The sequence below is a fragment of the Heteronotia binoei genome, chromosome 12, assembly GCF_032191835.1.
Source record: "Heteronotia binoei isolate CCM8104 ecotype False Entrance Well chromosome 12, APGP_CSIRO_Hbin_v1, whole genome shotgun sequence".
Classification (NCBI taxonomy): Eukaryota; Metazoa; Chordata; class Lepidosauria; order Squamata; family Gekkonidae; genus Heteronotia; species Heteronotia binoei.
Window position 1 is genome coordinate 70,747,794 of NC_083234.1, and position 18,134 is coordinate 70,765,927.

Sequence of the window (18,134 nt, forward strand, 5' to 3'; positions counted from 1 at the left end):
ATTGACAAGGACTCTTATGGTGTGAACTTCCTGTAAGTAGATGAGACCTTATTTCTGTTTTTAATTTTTCTCCCCAGGACAACACTCCCCCCCACACCCCCGATTGGCTTCAATTTCTGCCTGCTCACCGGGTGAGCACTGGTGAACAAGGGCCACACTAACCCGGAGGTCTCCCACCACAAGGGGCAAATGGGAACCCTAAAAATTATGGCTTGTACCAACAAGGTAACAAGTTGACTTTGTGGGGGTGCAAGGCTCCTGTTTGTAACAGCGGGTCCCAATTCTGCCTTGCACCTGAAAGCACCCCAGTGTTGTTGGAGCAGAACACAGATGGCAGCGTGGCCCGGTCAGAGCACCCTGGCTGCTTATTTGTGGGACTGCAGTACCGATCCTCTCAAGGTGACTTTGGCGAGATGGGCAAAGCAAGATCCATCAGCCTCGCAATGAAGTGCTGTCACCTGGCCATGCTAAAAAAAAAAAAATGCAACTCAATCCAGGGTTGCCAACCTCTAGGCAGGGCCTGGAAATCTCCCAAGATTACAGCCGTCTCTGCACTACAGAGATTAATCCCCCCCAGAGCAAATGGCTGCTTTCAGAGAATGGACACTGTGGCGCTATACCCCACTGAGGTCCCTGCCCTTCACAAGCTCCACCTCAGAGCTGGCAACCCCAATCCATGTGCATGTGGTTAGTGTCTCTGAGGTGGTGAGGCGTGACGGCCTTCTGATCTCCCAGTCCTCTACGCTGGCGACAGGCCACCATCTGTCTTGACGGGGAGGGGGGAATTTGACATTATGAATGCCAAGAACCGCTGAGCATCCAAGATGCCTGAATTGGCAGGAACAACTGGGACCTTCGGAGGCAGCGGCAGCTCTCCCTGAGCTCGGCAGACAGCGCAGATGCCAAACACCCCCTGGAGGAAGGGAAGCACTGGGGCGACCCAGCTGGCTTGGCTCGGCCAATCCGGAAGGCACAAGAAGGTCTGCCACCGTCGAGGAAGGTGAACGGCTGGGCTCCCCTTTCGGATTATCAGGTACGCGGCATTTCCCAAGTTTTTCTCTTCATCTCTGTTGAGGGCAAAAGAAGGGGCATTGTGGGGAGGGGCTATGGCTCAGTGGAGCCTCTGCTTGGCCGAAAAGGGTCCCAGATTCAGTCCCCAGCATCTCCAGGTAGAAGGACCAAGTGATGTGAAAGACCCAAGTCTGTGGAGAGCTGCTGCCAGTCTGAGTAGACAATACGGATCTGAATGGGCTGAGGCTCTGATCTGGTATCAGTCAATCAATCTTTATTGCATTAGCAGCAAAATGCCATAGCAACTGACAACCAGACACAACAATAAAAAATAACAATAATAAAACATTCAATACAACAATAGAGTTATATGAATCATGATAAAATTTAGGCTGAATTAACAATAAAATTTATCCAATGACATCCTAAGAAAACAACCCAGAGCAGTAAAAAGGAGAGTAGTTAATATATCTCATTACTCATTTTTTTATCTATAATGGTAGCCACAAACTTCGTCACTTTGGAAACTAATATATTTATCTCTATCTGACAATAGGAATACTAATTTCTCATGGTCTGGCCTTCCAAGAAGGTGAGATAAAACGGTACACAAAACCCTATTTCGTTCTGCCTCACGTTTTACACAATAAAATCTGATCTGGTGTAACACGTCTTCATGTGTGAAGCAAGTAGTAAAACTTGTCCTGAACTTGAGACATTCTGTACCTCTGAGCTGCTGTAATTAAATCCCAAAGGATTTCTAAATCCATCTCTTCAGGTCTACTCCCTTCCTCCCTCATACCCGAATAAGAGTGCTTTAGTGGAGCCTTTCAAGAGCTTACAGTAGGCCCTGTAAGAAGAGCCTTGTAAGCTCTTGGAGGATTGGCTACATCAGGGGTGTGTGGCCTAATATGCAAAGGAGTTCCTGCTAGAATTCCACCCCTGGAAAGAATTCTGCACTGAAGCTCTGGTAGCCCCAAGGGAATGTACCTTTTATATTCCCCAGGGTGGGGGGAATATACCCACCAGTGGAGTTAAGTGTCTTTGGGGACCTGTTTATTACCACTTTGAGTGCAGCCCTCAAGAGGGTCTCGTTTTGATCGACCGCTGCTGAAAGAGTTCTAGACCTGCTTCCAAGCAAGTCGAATGTTTCCGATGCCTGTCTGAAGCAGCTGGATATCTTTTGGGGCATGTGGTACAAGAGGAGCAAGGCGCCGGAAATAGCAACGCTTTCTAGACTGTATCTTTCCCAGCTGTACTGATAGGTGGATATTTACAAGGACGGTAATACGCCTAAGAAGTGAAATACAATTTTTAATTAAATAAGATACACTTTTTAAAAAAAAAAATGGTAGAAGCTTACCCTGACCAAGCACTAGCCAGTTGTATTAACTACTGCTAATATATTCAGGTCAAATTAAACACTTGCCTCATACATAACTCTGCATTTCTTATTCAGATAGATCTGAAAATAGACTCACCTGCTCATTTCCCAGTATAAAAGAAAAGGATATCTTAATAAACCTTTTCCGTGCTGGACTCTTTACCATCTTCATTTTTGTATACAGTGTGATTTGATCCATGAGTGCGTTAATAGGGTTGCCAGCCTCCAGATCTCCTGGAATTAGAACTGATCTCCAGGCAGTTCTGCTGGAGAAAATGGCTGTTTCGAAGGCAGGGCTTTATGGCATCATACCATCATTTGGGTCCTACCGCTCCCCAAATCCCTCCTCCAGGCTCCACCTCCCAAAAACAACTTTCCAGGTATTGCCCAACCCAGAGTTGGCAACCCTAGGAACAGGCCCTATTTTGCAAGCCCATGAATCTGTTTTAGGTAAGGCTGCCTGCTTCCGGGGTATGCTTACTATAAAGAGCAGGGGTGGCCAAACCGTGGCTCGGGAACCACATGTGGCTCTTTCACACCTATTGCGTGGCTCTTGCAGCTCCCCCCCCCCCCCCCCCCGTTGGCTGGCTTGGAGAAGACATTTGTTTAAATCACGTCTCCAAGCCAATCCAGCTGGTGGCTTGGACAGTGCATTTAAAGTTGCTTTCTTTCCACCTCTCCTCCCCAATCTATTTGCCTTCCTTCCTTTCTTGCAGTTCTCAAACATCTGATGTTCATGCCTTGTGGCTCTCAGACATCTGATGCTTATTCTGTGTGGCTCTTACGTTAAGCAAGTTTGGCCACACCTGGTTAAGAGGGAACCCAGACCTGCCAGAAATTTAATTTAATTTTTTTAATTTATATGCTGCCCTATCCCGCAAGTGGGCTCAGGGCAGCTTAAAGCAATAAAACAACATCTTAAAAATAAAACCACATATCAAGATGAAAACATCATAAAAACATGGACTAACAAATCCGGGGCAGCACAGAAACAATAATTCAAACGTTGGCAACAAACCACACAGCAGCGTGCAGATTGATAGCTGACAACACAGCATAAACACCACGGCGATAAGGTGCTGGGGGAAGTGATGACTTTCGTTTTAAAGAATTTCATTGATAACATATGGTAACAATATCCATTTATATCGTCTCTATCTCTAACCCATGTGATATTTTCTAATCCCCCCTCCCTCCATTACTAGACTCCCACCAAAGTTATATACGTAAAGTTAACTTATAAAGGTACCTTTGACTATAAAAATCTAAATTCTACCTTTTTCTAATACTTAATCGTTATTAAAAAATTGTCCCAATGTCTTTTTACATTCCATTCTTTCTCTACATAACACCTACAGTATTTTTTGCACCATAAGACTCACTTTTCCCCCCCAAAAAAGTGGAGGGAAAAGTGTGTGCGTCTTAAGGAGTGAATACTGCAAAAAATTCACACAAATGCCTCTAAATTCACACAAACAGCTCTAAAAACTAGGTGCGTCTTATGCTCAGGTGCGTCTTATGGAGCGAAAAAGTAAATTTCTTCCGTTCCCTTTTAAACACTTCCAAATCATAATCTCTTAGGATTCTTGTTAGTTTATCCATCTCGCGCCACGATAAAACTTTCGCAATCCAATCCCATTTCTCTGGTATTTTTTCTCGCTTCCACTACTGCGCATACAATGTCCTAGCAGCTGAGAGCAAGTACCAAATTAAAGTTCTATCTTCTTTTGGAAATTTTTCCATTTGTAATCCCAACAGAAAGGTCTCTGCTACTTTCTTAAAATCATATCCAGGGGAAGCGATGACTTTCAAAGGATGCCTGCTGGCTCAGTTAAAAACCAGGCAGAAGAGCTCCGTCTCGCAGGCCTTGTGGAACATAGAAAGTTCTGCAGGGCCCGGATTTCCAGTGGAAGGTTATTCCACCAGGCAGGGGCCCGGACTGAAAAAACCCTGGCCCTCGTTGAAGCTATTTGGGTGTCTTTAGGACCAGGGATCACAATGTAGCAGACCCCAGAGCCCGGTGGGGGGAGGGCTCATATAGAAGAGGCAGTCTCGGAGATACCTTGGGAGAAGCCCCACTTTTTCTGGTCAAGCAAGAGAAGAGCCAGGATCCTGGAAGAAGCTAGGCTTCAAATACTGAGAGTTCTGGCGCTTCTCTCTCAGGTCAGGAAGATGAAGCTGGAGGGGGACAGTAGAGTCTTTGGACACATTTCTCCACTTCTGCTTGGTTTTCGTTTATCTCGCCTCATTGCTCCTTTTATGGCTTATTGTCCCCACTCCTCAGCCTTGAGAGAAGTTTGTTACCAAAGAAGAAATGAGAGCAGCAGCGCTTGAACACCTGTCAGAGGACCTAGGTTGGGGGCTCTGTCTGGAATATCATGTACAGGCATGCGCTTGAGTGTGGTAGAGAGGAATATGCTGCCCAGCTCTGTGAACTCGCCTTAGGTGGGGGAGTTGAGAACTCCTCTGCTGGATCAAACCGGGGTGGGTTCACCTCCGCCTCCCAGAGTGGCCATAGAGGACAAAGCGTCTCCTCATTACTGCCCACCAGTAACTGGAATTCAGAGGTGAGCTCGGGGGTCATTTCGTAGAAAAAGAGGTGCTGGAGCTCATTAGTGCAACTCATTTGCATATGCCACGCATCTCTGACATCGCTGGGAGGTGTACTAAATTATATCAGTTCACCATCTACTGTAAAGTTCTTCTTGAATTATTATTTCATAGCAAGCTCTGCCAGTAGTTTTTCCAAAAAGAAAGTTTAAGAGGTGCTTAAGTTAAGAGGTGTTTCCAGTCCTTTGCTCTCCAGTCCTCCAGGGTGCTGGGGACGCAGTTAACTCGCCAATGGCATATGTAAGCCTTGGCAAGAGAAATTGCAGAGCCTGGTAGAGGGACCTCCATCTACCCATCGGTATCTCCGCAAACTCTCTGTGCTAAGAAGTATAATAATAATAATAAAATTTTATTTATATCCCGCCCTCCCCGCCTGAGCAGGCTCAGGGCGGCTAACAACATCCATAAAATATACAATACAATAAATATACAAGACTTTAAAATCAACATTATCCAAAAACAATTCTAAAATTCACATTTGACATAATTTGACAGTAACAGTGATGTTCCTGGCGCTATTTCTGTCAGTTTACATGATAGCGAGGCTCCCTGGGCAAAGTCATTTTGACGGATCCATTTGTTTAGTGATCATAAATCAGCAGTCTGTAAAAGCCGACCTAAAAAGGATGGTCTTGCAGGCCCTGCGGAATTGGTCAAGACTCCGCAGGGCCCGCATCTCTTCCGGGAGCTGGTTCCATAGGCATGGAGCTGCGATGGAGAAGGCCCGTGCGCGGGTGTTCTGCAGTTTGGCCTCTTTTGGCCCAGGGATAGTCAGCTTGTTCTTCCCTGCTGACCTCAGTGCTCTCTGGGGCTCGTATGGGGAAAGACGGTCCCTCAGGTAGGCAGGTCCTCGGGTGTCTTCCCAACACTCTTTTAGGGGTGTTCAACTATATGAACCCCCTCTCAGGCTTACAATCAGTGTTAGCCGAGAGCCTTCAGCTAATCACTCAGTACCACTGCGCCATCTTTCAGGACTCTCGCTTCTTGAATTATAATGGTCATCATAAAACCTTACTCCCATCCAGTGTTCCCTCTAAGCTAAGTTAGTGTGAGCTAACTCACAGTTTTTAAGCCTCCAGCTCGCAGATTTTTGTCTTAGCTCAGGAAGGATGACCCCAGAGCATAATAATTTATGCAGGAACTCACCACTTTAATGCCAGGAGCTCACAAAGACTCTGCAGCTTAGAGGGGACATTGCATACTTTTAAAATTACTTTCTCCTATGTGGCCACAGTGGCAGGATGAAGATTTCCATCTGTCTGCTCTGTATGTTTTGCTTATTTTCCCATTTTTTTGTGGGGGGAAATATTAGAAAGTTTGTCAAATCTTAAAGAGTTCAGCAGAATTCTCACCTGGGGGTTTGAACATGGAGCACAGAAGCAAGTACCGGGTGGGGGAGGGTTTGGAAAAGAAAGAGCACAATAAAATTTAGAGGCTCTGGAGTTTTTGCTATCATGGCTAGTAGCCGTTGGTGGACTCGTTCTCCATGAATTTTGTCCCGTCCCTTTTCTGTACCACTCTGTAATAGCTGCCAGGGTAATTTCCTGAGCCAGTGAGTTCCCCAAGTTTGAAAACAAATGAAGTTGTACCACTCTTTCTCTTCCGAGCAGATGTTTTGAGATTGTACTCTCCAAAAGCCGCTCTTTGCCCTTCCTTCCTCCCCTTCATCTGGTTTCACCTCTTTCGCCAGAAGCCCCCATTGGGGTGCCTGAAGCAGCAGTCTTCCGAGGACAAGGAAGAGAAGCTCCCCTTGAGGCAGAAATTTATTCACTCCGAGATGTCGGAGGCCGTGGAGCGGGCCAGGAGACGGCGCGAGGAGGAGGAGCGCCGAGCCCGGGAGGAGCGCCTGGCGGCCTGTGCTGCCAAACTGAAAGAGCTGGACCAGAAGTGCAGGTTGGCCCAGAAAGGAGAAGGCCCCAAGCACATTGAGACTGAAGAGCCCAGACCCTCTGGGGTGGAGAAGAACACCGCTCCTGACAACAGCCACGCGGTCCGAAGAGGTAGGGCTCCATTCCTCAATCTCAACAGTTTTTTTGGCCCGGAGGAATGTCACTGTAGAAAGCAGCTGAGAAATCTCTTCAGACCAACCCTTTAGACCAGTAATTGCCATGCTTCATTGAGGCAGCATGGCCAGTGGTTAGAACACTAGACCAAGACTGGGGGAACCTGGGTTCAAATGCCCAGTCTGCCCTGAAACTAAAAGGGGTGATCTTGGGGTGGCCACATTCACTGAGCTGGACCTACCTCACAGGCGCATTGCGGTAATCAGCAGTCATTTTGTAGAAAAAATAGGCGGTGGAGCTCATCCAGGGATTGTTATGCAGCTGCACATACTATTCAATGGACAAGGAGGTGGAACTCTCAGAAAGGTTCAGGAGCTGTGCTCCTGTGAGCTCCCACTGAATCCGAGGCCTGGCGGTTAATAAAATACTGCCCTGGGTTTTTTGGAAGGAAGGGGAGTGGAAAACATAGAATAGGTGGAATTGGATTGCATGCTGCCAGAGAACTCCTAGCATAGGGGTGGCCAAATTGTAGCTCAGGAGCCATGTGCAGCTCTTTCACACATATCATGCAGCTCCTGAAGGTCAAGGAGGAACTTAATGCAGGCTTACTAACTCAGGTAAGTGTGTGTAGCATCAGGACCTCCATCAGCCTCTGAGCACTGAGGTAGGCGATTATTTCCGCCATGTGTGAAGCAGGGTAGAAGGGGGAAACAGGCAGCCTCGCAAGCTCTTCACCGCCACCACAGAGGTCACCCGGACATCTAGAGCAGGGATAGAGAGCACAAGAGCCAGAGGACCCACTGGAAGGAGGGACAGAACTAAAGAGGGCTTCACAGGGTTCGTGGCTTTGTAGGAGCTGTATTTTCTAACCTTGGCATCAAGGCAAAGAGAGATGCATAATAATGCAAATGGTGGTCAGCGATTTATATGGCACATGTGTGTTTCCTTCTTCCACTGGTGCCAAACAATAATTCCCTAACCTTTCGCTATGCTGGTCTTATGGGGACTTTTGTTCCCAGCTTTTGTTTTTAAAGGAAGTCTCCTTCTAGCCAGTTTGGTGTAGTGGTTAAGTATGCGGACTCTTATCTGGGAGAACCGGGTTTGATTCCCCACTCCTCCACTTGCAGCTGCTGGAATGGCCTTGGGTCAGCCATAGCTCTGGCAGAGGTTGTCCTTGAAAGGGCAGCTGCTGTGAGAGCCCTCTCCAGCCCCACCCACCTCACAGGGTGTCTGTTGTGGAGGAGGAAGGTAAAGGAGATTGTGAGCCGCACTGAGACTCTTCGGAGTGGAGGGCGGGATATAAATCCAATATCTTCTTCTTCTTCTAGCGTGATTGTGTTGAAAGGGCTGGCCCTAGGGCTCATGGCACCCCAGGCTGATGCGGTCCCTTCTCCCCGCCCCCCCGGCCGATCAGTTGATCAGTGAGTAAAATGCTGCCGCCCCGGCCAAAGGTTCCCATGAACCCAGATTGTCCACAGAGGAAACTGACCTGCTTGAATCTCTGCGTGAGTCCTTGTTCTTACCCAGGTTCTCCTTGTGGCGTTTTATGCTGCTGCATTTGTTATCAGCAGAATTCTGTTGATGCCAGTGCAGAATTTCCTCAAAGACATCAAACGATCAGTTTCCCAGAAAGGAAGGTTCCCTGAAGTCCTTGCAGGTTTTGGGGAGGCGTTCCTATGACAGTGGGGCAGAGAAGAGGACCATTTTCTAAGCCACCCTGGCAGCTTGCATGACCCCATTGAGGAGCGGTAGACGTCGTGGCTCAGTGTTAAGAGTTCCAGCGTGACATGCAGAAGGCTGCAGGTTCAATCCCCGGCATCTCCAATGAAAAGGATCGGGCAGTAAGTGGCGTGAAAGACGGCTCTGGAGAGCGGCTGCCAGTCTGAGTAGACAGGACTGACCGTGATGGACCAAATGTCTGGTTCAGTATAAGGCAGCTTCATGTGTATGTGTTCAGTCCCGGCTTAGGTCTGTTTTCTCCTCTCTCTTTCTCTAGCCAATCCTGACTTTCACAGCCAGGAAGCCACGTCTGGTTATGTGGAAGAAGAGACCCCTGTGGCATCAGCGGCTCATCGGAGCAGCAGCGAGGAAGAGCTCCGAGAGGCGGCATCTCCTGGCCAAGAATTCAGCAAATACTCCAAATTGCTCCCGCCACGGTTCCAGCGGCAGCAGCAACAACAGGTATGAGGTTCCAATATAATGCCAAAGCTACAGTGGGTGACGCCAGAGTTTGCCTTCTGGTCGTCATTCCTTTGGAGCCCTGAGACTCTTGAGTGAAGGGTGGGGTATAAATCCAGTCTCCTCTTCTGCCTCCTCCTGCTTTGTCTGCTTCTGCTTGTGCAGGAGAATACTTGTAGTGGATTGTGAGGCTGGCTGTCTTTATGTGCCAGTTTGGTGCAGTGGTTAAGCGCGCGGACTCTTATCTGGGAGAACCGGGTTTGATCCCCCACTGCTTTACTTGCAGCTGCTGGAATGGCCTTGGGTCAGCTGTAGCTCTCGCAGAGCTGTACTTGAAAGGGCAGCTTCTGTGAGAGCTCTCTCAGCCCCACCTACACTCACAGGGTGTCTTTTGTGGGGGAGGAAGGTAAAGGAAATTGTAAGCCACGCTGAGATTCAGAGAGAAGAGCGGGGTATAAATCCAATATCTTCTTCCTCATTTGTTCATTGTCTTGTGTTTCAACCATGTGGGTTCCCAGGGTGGTTTACAGTTCAGAGGCTCTCCTTGCACAGTTGTCTATGTGCTCCATGCTCACAAGTACCAGCTTGTACCTCTCTCTCACTCTAGGACCAGTTGTACAAGATGCAGAGTTGGCAGCAGCCCCAGGTCTATCCTCCATCCTCCCACCCTCAGCGGACTTTCTACCCGCCCCACCCGCAAATGCTGGGCTTCGATCCCCGCTGGATGATGATGCCTTCTTACATGGACCCTCGCATGGGTCAGGGGCGCCCCCCAGTGGATTTCTACCCTTCTGCCCTCCATCCATCAGGTAAGGGTTTGGCTCTCCCCCCCCTCCCTCAACTTTCCAGGTCTCCTTAGCTCTTTCTGCTGATGCAGACTAGTTTTGTTGGGCTGCTCCTACCTAGACCAGAGATTCCCAGCCTTTCTGAACCTGCGGGCATATGGCAGGCTCTTCCGTGCACTTCCCTTCAGTGCTTGCTGTCACTTGCATTGGATGCTGCACCAAGTGCCACTTAGCGAGGGCAACGCATGACTTGGGCCCAGCCTCCTGCTCTGCTTGCCCTCTGCCACCCACAGCAGAAGCTGATCTCTCCCACCCCTCCTGCTGCAGTTCTTGGGCCCGCCTTGAGGTGCCCGCTTGTTTTTGCACCTTTTTCTTAAAACTTCCTTCTTTTATAAGTTTTACAGACCATAGCATAGTACAACAATACCAGAATATAGTTTTAATAGACTTTTTTTGCTTTATTTTCTTAAATTTTCATATGCAACAAAATAAAACACAAAAAAACCCCATAAATCATAGTATCATCGATACAAATAACTCAGGATGAATAATTACACAATCAGGATAAACTTAGATGTAACTAAACAATGAACTGTAACAGTGATATGACTAAATTAAAAAAAATAATACAGTGCTGTATACCACTAGATTTTTCTGGTATCAGCTGCTTTGTCATTTTGTCTCTCTCAGTCAAGTCCAAAAAGGGCAATCATCTTTCTAAAAAGTAGATTGATACCCCAGAAGCTGTTAATATTTGGTCTGATGTGATAAAATATTCCCACAATTGTTTTATCCATCGATTTAAAGGGGGGGGTAATAATTAGCTTTCCATTGGTATGCAAAAACTGCTTTAGCTGCAACTAGCGTAATTGATACTACACCTTTCCTCATTTTAGTTATTTCACTATCTTCCCATAGATTTAATAGAATAATTTTGGGATGCAGTGGGATAGTAAACCCAGTGATGTTTTCTAAAAATCTTTTATTTTCCTCCAATTTTTTTTCACTCTTAGGGCATCCCCACTAGCAATGAAAAAATGAAAGTGCTTTTGCAATTCTGCACTCCAACTGCTGCAGTGTTTTCTTTCCCAGAACTAATAATGTGTATTAGGATGTGTAATAGTTCCCCATTCTTCAGAAATTTTGCCATTTTCCAGCATGGGGGAAGGAGAGAAGCTCCGTGCCCCGATTTTGCCATTTTCCAGCATGGGGGAAGGAGAGAAGCTCCGTGCCCTGATTTTGCCATTTTTCAGCATGGGGGAAGGAGAGAAGCTCCGTGCCCCGATTTTACCATTTTCCAGCATGGGGGAAGGAGAGAAGCTCCGTGCCCCGATTTTGCCATTTTTCAGCATGGGGGAAGGAGAGAAGCTCCGTGCCCCAATTTTACCATTTTCCAGCATGGGGGAAGGAGAGAAGCTCCGTGCCCCGATTTTGCCATTTTTCAGCATGGGGGAAGGAGAGAAGCTCCGTGCCCCGATTTTACCATTTTCCAGCATGGGGGAAGGAGAGAAGCTCTGTGCCCCGATTTTGCCATTTTCCAGCATGGGGGAAGGAGAGAAGCTCCGTGCCCCAATTTTGCCATTTTTCAGCATGGGGGAAGGAGAGAAGCTCCGTGCCCCGATTTTGCCATTTTTCAGCATGGGGGAAGGAGAGAAGCTCCGTGCCCCGATTTTGCCATTTTCCAGCATGGGGGAAGGAGAGAAGCTCCGTGCCCCGATTTTGCCATTTTCCAGCATGGGAGAAGGAGAGAAGCTCCGTGCCCCGATTTTGCCATTTTCCAGCATGGGGGAAGGAGAGAAGCTCCGTGCCCCGATTTTGCCATTTTCCAGCATGGGGGAAGGAGAGAAGCTCCGTGCCCCGATTTTGCCATTTTCCAGCATGGGGGGAAGGAGAGAAGCTCCGTGCCCCGATTTTGCCATTTTCCAGCATGGGGGAAGGAGAGAAGCTCCGTGCCCCGATTTTGCCATTTTTCAGCATGGGGGAAGGAGAGAAGCTCCGTGCCCCAATTTTGCCATTTTCCAGCATGGGGGGAAGGAGAGAAGCTCCGTGCCCCAATTTTGCCATTTTTCAGCATGGGGGAAGGAGAGAAGCTCCGTGCCCCGATTTTGCCATTTTCCAGCATGGGGGGAAGGAGAGAAGCTCCGTGCCCCGATTTTGCCATTTTTCAGCATGGGGGAAGGAGAGAAGCTCCGTGCCCCAATTTTGCCATTTTCCAGCATGGGGGGAAGGAGAGAAGCTCCGTGCCCCAATTTTACCATTTTCCAGCATGGGGGAAGGAGAGAAGCTCCGTGCCCCAATTTTGCCATTTTCCAGCATGGGGGAAGGAGAGAAGCTCCGTGCCCCCAGGGTATTGTGTTTTAACAATTTATTGATAGCATATGGTTACAAAACTTGATTGTTTCTTAATTATTTCAGTATTAACCCATATGACATTTCAATCCCCCCTCCCTCCAATGTTGACTTCCCCGAGGTTATAAATTCAAATTCAATACTAAAGATACTACTAACTGATCAAAATTCAATATATATGTTCTTACTACTAAAAAATTGTCCAATGTCTTCTTACTTTCCACTCTTTCTCCATATATCCTTTAAATTTCCTCCACTCCTTTTTAAATATCCATGCCCCCAGGGTATTGATCCCCCTCGGATCCATCATGGAGATGTCTGTGTGGTCCTCAGTTCTGGATTCTGCTCCTTCAAAAAGCATTTCAAGAACCTTTGAAAAGCAGTGCTTGGGGGCTGGTCACTGCGTGTTTGTAATGACCGCAAGCATACGTCTCACAGGTGTAATTGGCTGCACTGCATGTCTGTAAAGAGTGCTTGACTTGGGAACGCCTCTGGAATTGTAGAGCAGCGGGGTGCATCGGAGTAGCTGAAGATCTTTTTTAAAAACTGCACGTGCCTTAATACAGTCAGGTGGTTGTCGAGTCCAGCTCGTTATTGACTCCTCTGACAGGCAGCAGCTCTCTAGAGTCTGAGACGATGGGAATGTCTTTCCCAGCATTGGTTAGCATGGATGTTTTTTCTAGAGATGCCAGGGATTTAAAGCCCTACATGGCTTGAGACCGGGTATCTGAAACACCATGTTCTCCCAGATGTTTCTGCCTGGGAATAAAGCTCACAATTAGAGGCCCTCCTGACTGCCCTGTCAATCAAAGAAGCTTGTTTGGTGAGTGGACGACAGAGGGCCTTTTCAGTGGCAGCCCCATGGTTATGGAACAACCTCCCCAGGGAGGGGCACTTAACCCCCTCGCTTTTGATCTTTAGGAGGCAGCTGAAGAAGGTTTTACACAGGATCGCAAGTGGTTAAGTTTGTCAGCAATTCCTGTGTTGGCAGTTGAAATTTAGGGCTTTCAATTTGTAATGTGTTTTGTTGTGAATCTTATCTGTGTTGCAAGTCACCTTGAGTCCATAAGGAAAAAAGGCAGCTAATAAGTGTTTTAAGGAGATACAATGAACATTGGGCCCTCTGCCTGCAAAATGCCAGCCTTGAGCCACATTCCCCCACCCAGCAGCTCACATGCGCCCCTGGTTAGCAATTGCTTTTTCAGCAGGCCTGTGTTTTGCATCCAGGAGTTGCTTATGCCTTCTTCACACTCTCTCTGCAGGGATTATGAAGCCCGTCATCCAACAGGACTCCGTCAACGGGACTTCCTGTCAAGAAGAGCAGAGCTGCCAGTCCTCAGTCCAACAGGAGAGGAAAACTCTTCCTGGGGAGTGTGCCCCAGTGTGGGGTCAGGACTGCTTCGCTCCTTCGCAGAGCAAGGGCAGCCCCATTTCGCGCCCCAAGCAGACAGAGGGCATATCCGGGGAGGGACTGCGTGCCAGGTGAGGGCAATTTTACCAGGGTGGGCAGTTGGGTGCTCCTGCTGGAGAAGTGTTTATTGTTGGGAGGGTGGAGAGCCTGGGACATAGAAAGATGGCTTGCGAGGGCTGAAACACCTTTTCTGCAGGTTTAAAAAAGCCAGCTTCAAAGCAGCTAATGTGGGGACTCCAGGGGACAGTTGTGCGTATGAAAGGGTAGGGTGAACATCTGCATGGTTGAGGTGAAGCTGTTCTAGAAATCATTTGACCAAAATGCTTTTGTATTCTTAAAAATGATTTTTGGGGACAAGGACGCTCCCGAATCATGTTAGTAAAATGTTAAGTAATGCAATTTCCAAAGGGTAAATTAAAAAAAAAAATTGCAGTGCATTTAGATACGAACCTTTCTCACTTACCTACGTTTAATTCATCGGTTGTGCAGAATAGCTTCAGATATTCTTGTTTTATATGAGGAGCTGAGACACCCCCAATTGGCCTAGGGCATATTTAAAGCAACAATTGGATATTTAAAAAAATCCATATTCATTTGGTGCAGCTGCGAGTGCAAATCCAGAATTTAGGTAGAGAAAGAAGAACCTGCATGGCCGTGAGTCTCCAACAGCCTCTTTCTTGACTGCTTGTTTGGATCATTTTTTTTTTAGGAATGACAGCACTTATTCGGCCCAGCAAGATCTCTTTGAGGAGTCCGGGGACGACTACTTAAATGCCTTTGAAGAGAAGGCCCAAGCAAACTTTGACAGTTGCATTGCCTCCTCCCAGCGGATGAGCCAGGATCGCCTCTTCCAGAGCCAGGAGAGCACATCAGATGCATGTATGCCTGACTCCCGCCACATGAACCCGAGGAATTCCCCCTTTGAGGCCAGCCTGGCCCCTACTGATAAGAAAGCAGAGTACAACGGCTGGGATGTCAGCCATTATCCCAAACCCACAGATGGGACGGCTTCTGCAGAGGAGGAGGCGTCCCGGGATGAGCAGTCGTTTAGTGACGAGGCATGGCGGAAAGAAGGAGCCACCACCAAACAGGCCTCTGCTGAGGCAGGATGGGCTCCCGAGAACCGGAACGGCAGCAACCAGCAGCAGGAGCAAATAGGTAGGGCTCGTAGATCTGGGCCAATAAAGAAGCCGGTGCTGAAAGCCCTCAAAGTTGAGGAAAAGGAGAAAGAGCTGGAGAAGGTTAAGGTGGAGGTGGAAGAAGCCTCCCGACCAGCTAAGGAAAAGGCCCCGCCTCAAAAGACAACTGAGGTGGACAACGACAATTCAGAAGCTTTGCTCCAGTCTGCTCGCTGCCGTTTGCTGGACGACAAGAGCTCATCTCGGGCTGCTGTCCGAGAAGCGGACAAACCTCAAGAAGAGGAAGAGGAGGAGGAGGAACAGCAGCTGGAGGAGGAGGAGGAGGAGGAGAAAAATGGAAAAGCTTGGGAAGGCAGACATCAAGCACGGGAGTCCAGTGACCTGCCCCCCACCAAAAGGAACAACTGGATCTTTATTGACGAGGAACAAGCTTTTGGCGGGAGGGGTCGTGGCCGTGGCCGAGGTTTCCGAGAGTTCACGTTCAGAGGGCGGGGCACCACTGTGGGCTGTGGGGGTGGAGGCAGCAGCACCACCACTACCGGTAGCAGCAGAGGAGCCTACAACAATAACAACACCGCGGTCAGCAACACACAAAGAAGCAGCAGAGGGCGGGCCTTGAGGGAGTTTAACCAGCCGGAGGAGTTTCCACGAGGGAAGCCCAGGCGTCGGATCGCCAGCGAGACCCACAGCGAAGGTTCGGAGTACGAGGAGCTCCCCAAACGACGACGTCAGCGGGGTTCGGAGAACACCAACGAAGGCTCGCTCGCGGAAAGGGAGGAGAGCGACCTCAAGAAAGGAGATTTCCAGGACTCCTGGCGGTCCAATAAGATCTATTCAGACGACCATGCTGGCCTGGATGCAAAGACGAGGGCCCCGCGAGCATTCGGCCGTTCACTGCCACCTAGGCTTAGCAATTCTGGGTATGGGCGAAGAGGCTTTGTTTCCAAGGAGCCGCTGCAGTGGCAAGGGAGGAGTGGGGGAAGCACATGGCAGGAGTACAGTCATGGCACACCTCTGGACACCTTTGGGGTCAGGCGCCAGTCTGACAGGGACTACGGCCAAGACTCTTATAAGCACTCGGACTCCTTTAGCAGGCGGGCCTTCGAGGAGGATCCCATTGACAAGAGGCACTACTTCCAGGAGGATTACGGGGGTGACCCCGAAAACACTGAGAACCGCCCTTTCCGTCGACGGCGTCCCCCGCGCCAAGACAAACCTCCCAGGTTCAGGCGTTTGAGGCAGGAGCGTGAGTCTGTTGGGCAGTGGAACCCCGAAGATGGTGGAACCAACCTCTTAGCCTGCCAGTGGCCTGGGAGAACAAAGCTGAACGTGACAGACCGGAACGGCACTTCCGTGAGGAGATCTCCTGAACTGCCCTATCAGAACTCGTCCGACCACGCCAACGAGGAGTGGGAAACAGCCTCCGAAAGCAGTGATTTCAGTGAGAGGCGGGAGAGACGTGAGGGCGTCTCAGAGAGCGACGCCCAGCTGGACGGTGGCCTTGTCAGTGGCGGCTTGGGGGAGAAGAGGGAGCAGGCCAAGAGGAGCTTTTCGAGCCAGAGGCCCCTCGTGGACCGGCAAAGCAGGAAGGTCGATCCGGCAGGATACAGTGACAAAGGCGGAAGAACAAACGGGACCTCTTCCCGCTACGAAAGTCAGTCCAATGGAGCGCAGATAAAAAGCAAAAGGTATCACCTCCACAACTTTTAAATAAACGTCTGTAATTTGTTAAAGGAGGACATTGCCTCTGCGTAACAGAAGGTCTTGCATTAGACAGATATGTAAAAGGAATGTCCCCGCACCCTTTTGCTGAGCTTTAGAGATTCTGTTGCCCTTTGGGGAATATAAGCTCTCTTCAGAGTTTGATCGTTTTTCATTATTTGTTGCTCTGAAACATGAGAAATAAACTTCCTGTCATGTGCGCTTTTCTAGGGTGGGGGGGAAACACCCAGGTTGGTCAGAGTTTTGGGAGAATTTTTCTCAAAACCGATGGGGTTGTGTCAAGGAACATGGCGGCTCCAGTCCACTCAAAAAAGGGCAGAATGGTCTCCAGCTGGAGGCCCTTCCTTTTACCCTGTCTACACATCACATCAGTCGTGCCCCCCTCCCCCTTCTGGTCATGGTGTCCCATCTTCCTAGCTCACAGGGATTATACGCCGCAATTAAAAAAAATCTGTGTCGTGGAGAGAGGTGGAAAGTACCTGCAAAATTTAGATATCCTTCCCTCACCTCAGCTGGGGTGGCAGAGGGAGCCTTAACAAATTATGGGTAGTTTAAACCCGAAGGCTGATTCCCTGGACCAACTTAAAAGCATGTTGTGTCCATTATAGAAGTCGCTTGCTTGTAGAAGTTGTAATCAAAAAAAGTCCCTTAGTTTTTGTCACACAGCAGTGGACCAGGAAGGGGCCTCTACTGGCTGTGACAACTCAAGAGTCTGTCTGGGAGGGCCCAGAGCCATCCACCCAACCCCTGTTTCTTCCCTATTAAAAAGGTCAAGGTAGTCCCCTGTGCAAGCACCAGTCGTTTCCGATGCTGGGGTGATGTTGCTTTCACAACGTTTTCACGGCAGACTTTTTACGGGGTGGTTTGCCATTGCCTTCCCCAGTCATCTACCCTTTCCCCCCAGCAAGCTGGGTACTCATTTTACCGATCTCAGAAGGATGGAAGGCTGAGTCAACCGGAGCCGGCTACCTAAACCAGCTTCCGCTGTTATCAAGTACCTTTTAACTGTGACCGAAGAGACATAAGCACCTAGGCAGTTTAACATAACAACAGGTTTGTTAGAAGTGCTCAAAACAATAAGTGGCTTGTAAAAACTGTTTAGTGCAATACTGAATATAGAAGAAGACTGCAGATTTATACCCCGCCCTTCTCTCTGAATCAGAGACTCAGAGCGGCTCACAATCTCCTGTATCTTCTCCCCCCACAACAGACACCCTGTGAGGTAGGTGGGGCTGAGAGGGCTCTCACAGCAGCTGCCCTTTCAAGGACAACTCCTGCGAGAGCTATGGCTAACCCAAGGCCATTCCAGCAATGCAAGTGGAGGTGTGGAGAATGAAACCCGGTTCTCCCAGATAAGAGTCTGCACGCCTAACCACTACACCAAACTGGCTCTCTTAGTAAAACAGTAAGGGTTTGCACAAAGAAATAAGAAACCCTGATGCAGCTACCTAAATGTTCCCTTCCTCTGATTCCAGTAGACTCACGCTCCTTGGATGAGGCATCCCTCTCCGGCTGCAACCTGCCTCCAGCTCAGCATTCCCA

General features: G+C 48.8%; 1 protein-coding gene across 1 annotated transcript in view; it reads left to right on the forward strand.

Annotated features, from left to right (window-relative positions):
- PRRC2B (proline rich coiled-coil 2B) overlaps positions 1-18,134 on the forward strand; it is a 138,680-nt gene that overhangs the window by 77,018 nt on the left and 43,528 nt on the right. The window contains exons 11-16 of the mRNA XM_060250715.1: positions 841-1,033; positions 6,696-7,005; positions 9,005-9,189; positions 9,794-9,995; positions 13,583-13,802; positions 14,441-16,558. Coding sequence (XP_060106698.1) covers positions 841-1,033; positions 6,696-7,005; positions 9,005-9,189; positions 9,794-9,995; positions 13,583-13,802; positions 14,441-16,558 — 3,228 coding nt within the window. The remainder of the gene's footprint in view (positions 1-840; positions 1,034-6,695; positions 7,006-9,004; positions 9,190-9,793; positions 9,996-13,582; positions 13,803-14,440; positions 16,559-18,134) is intronic.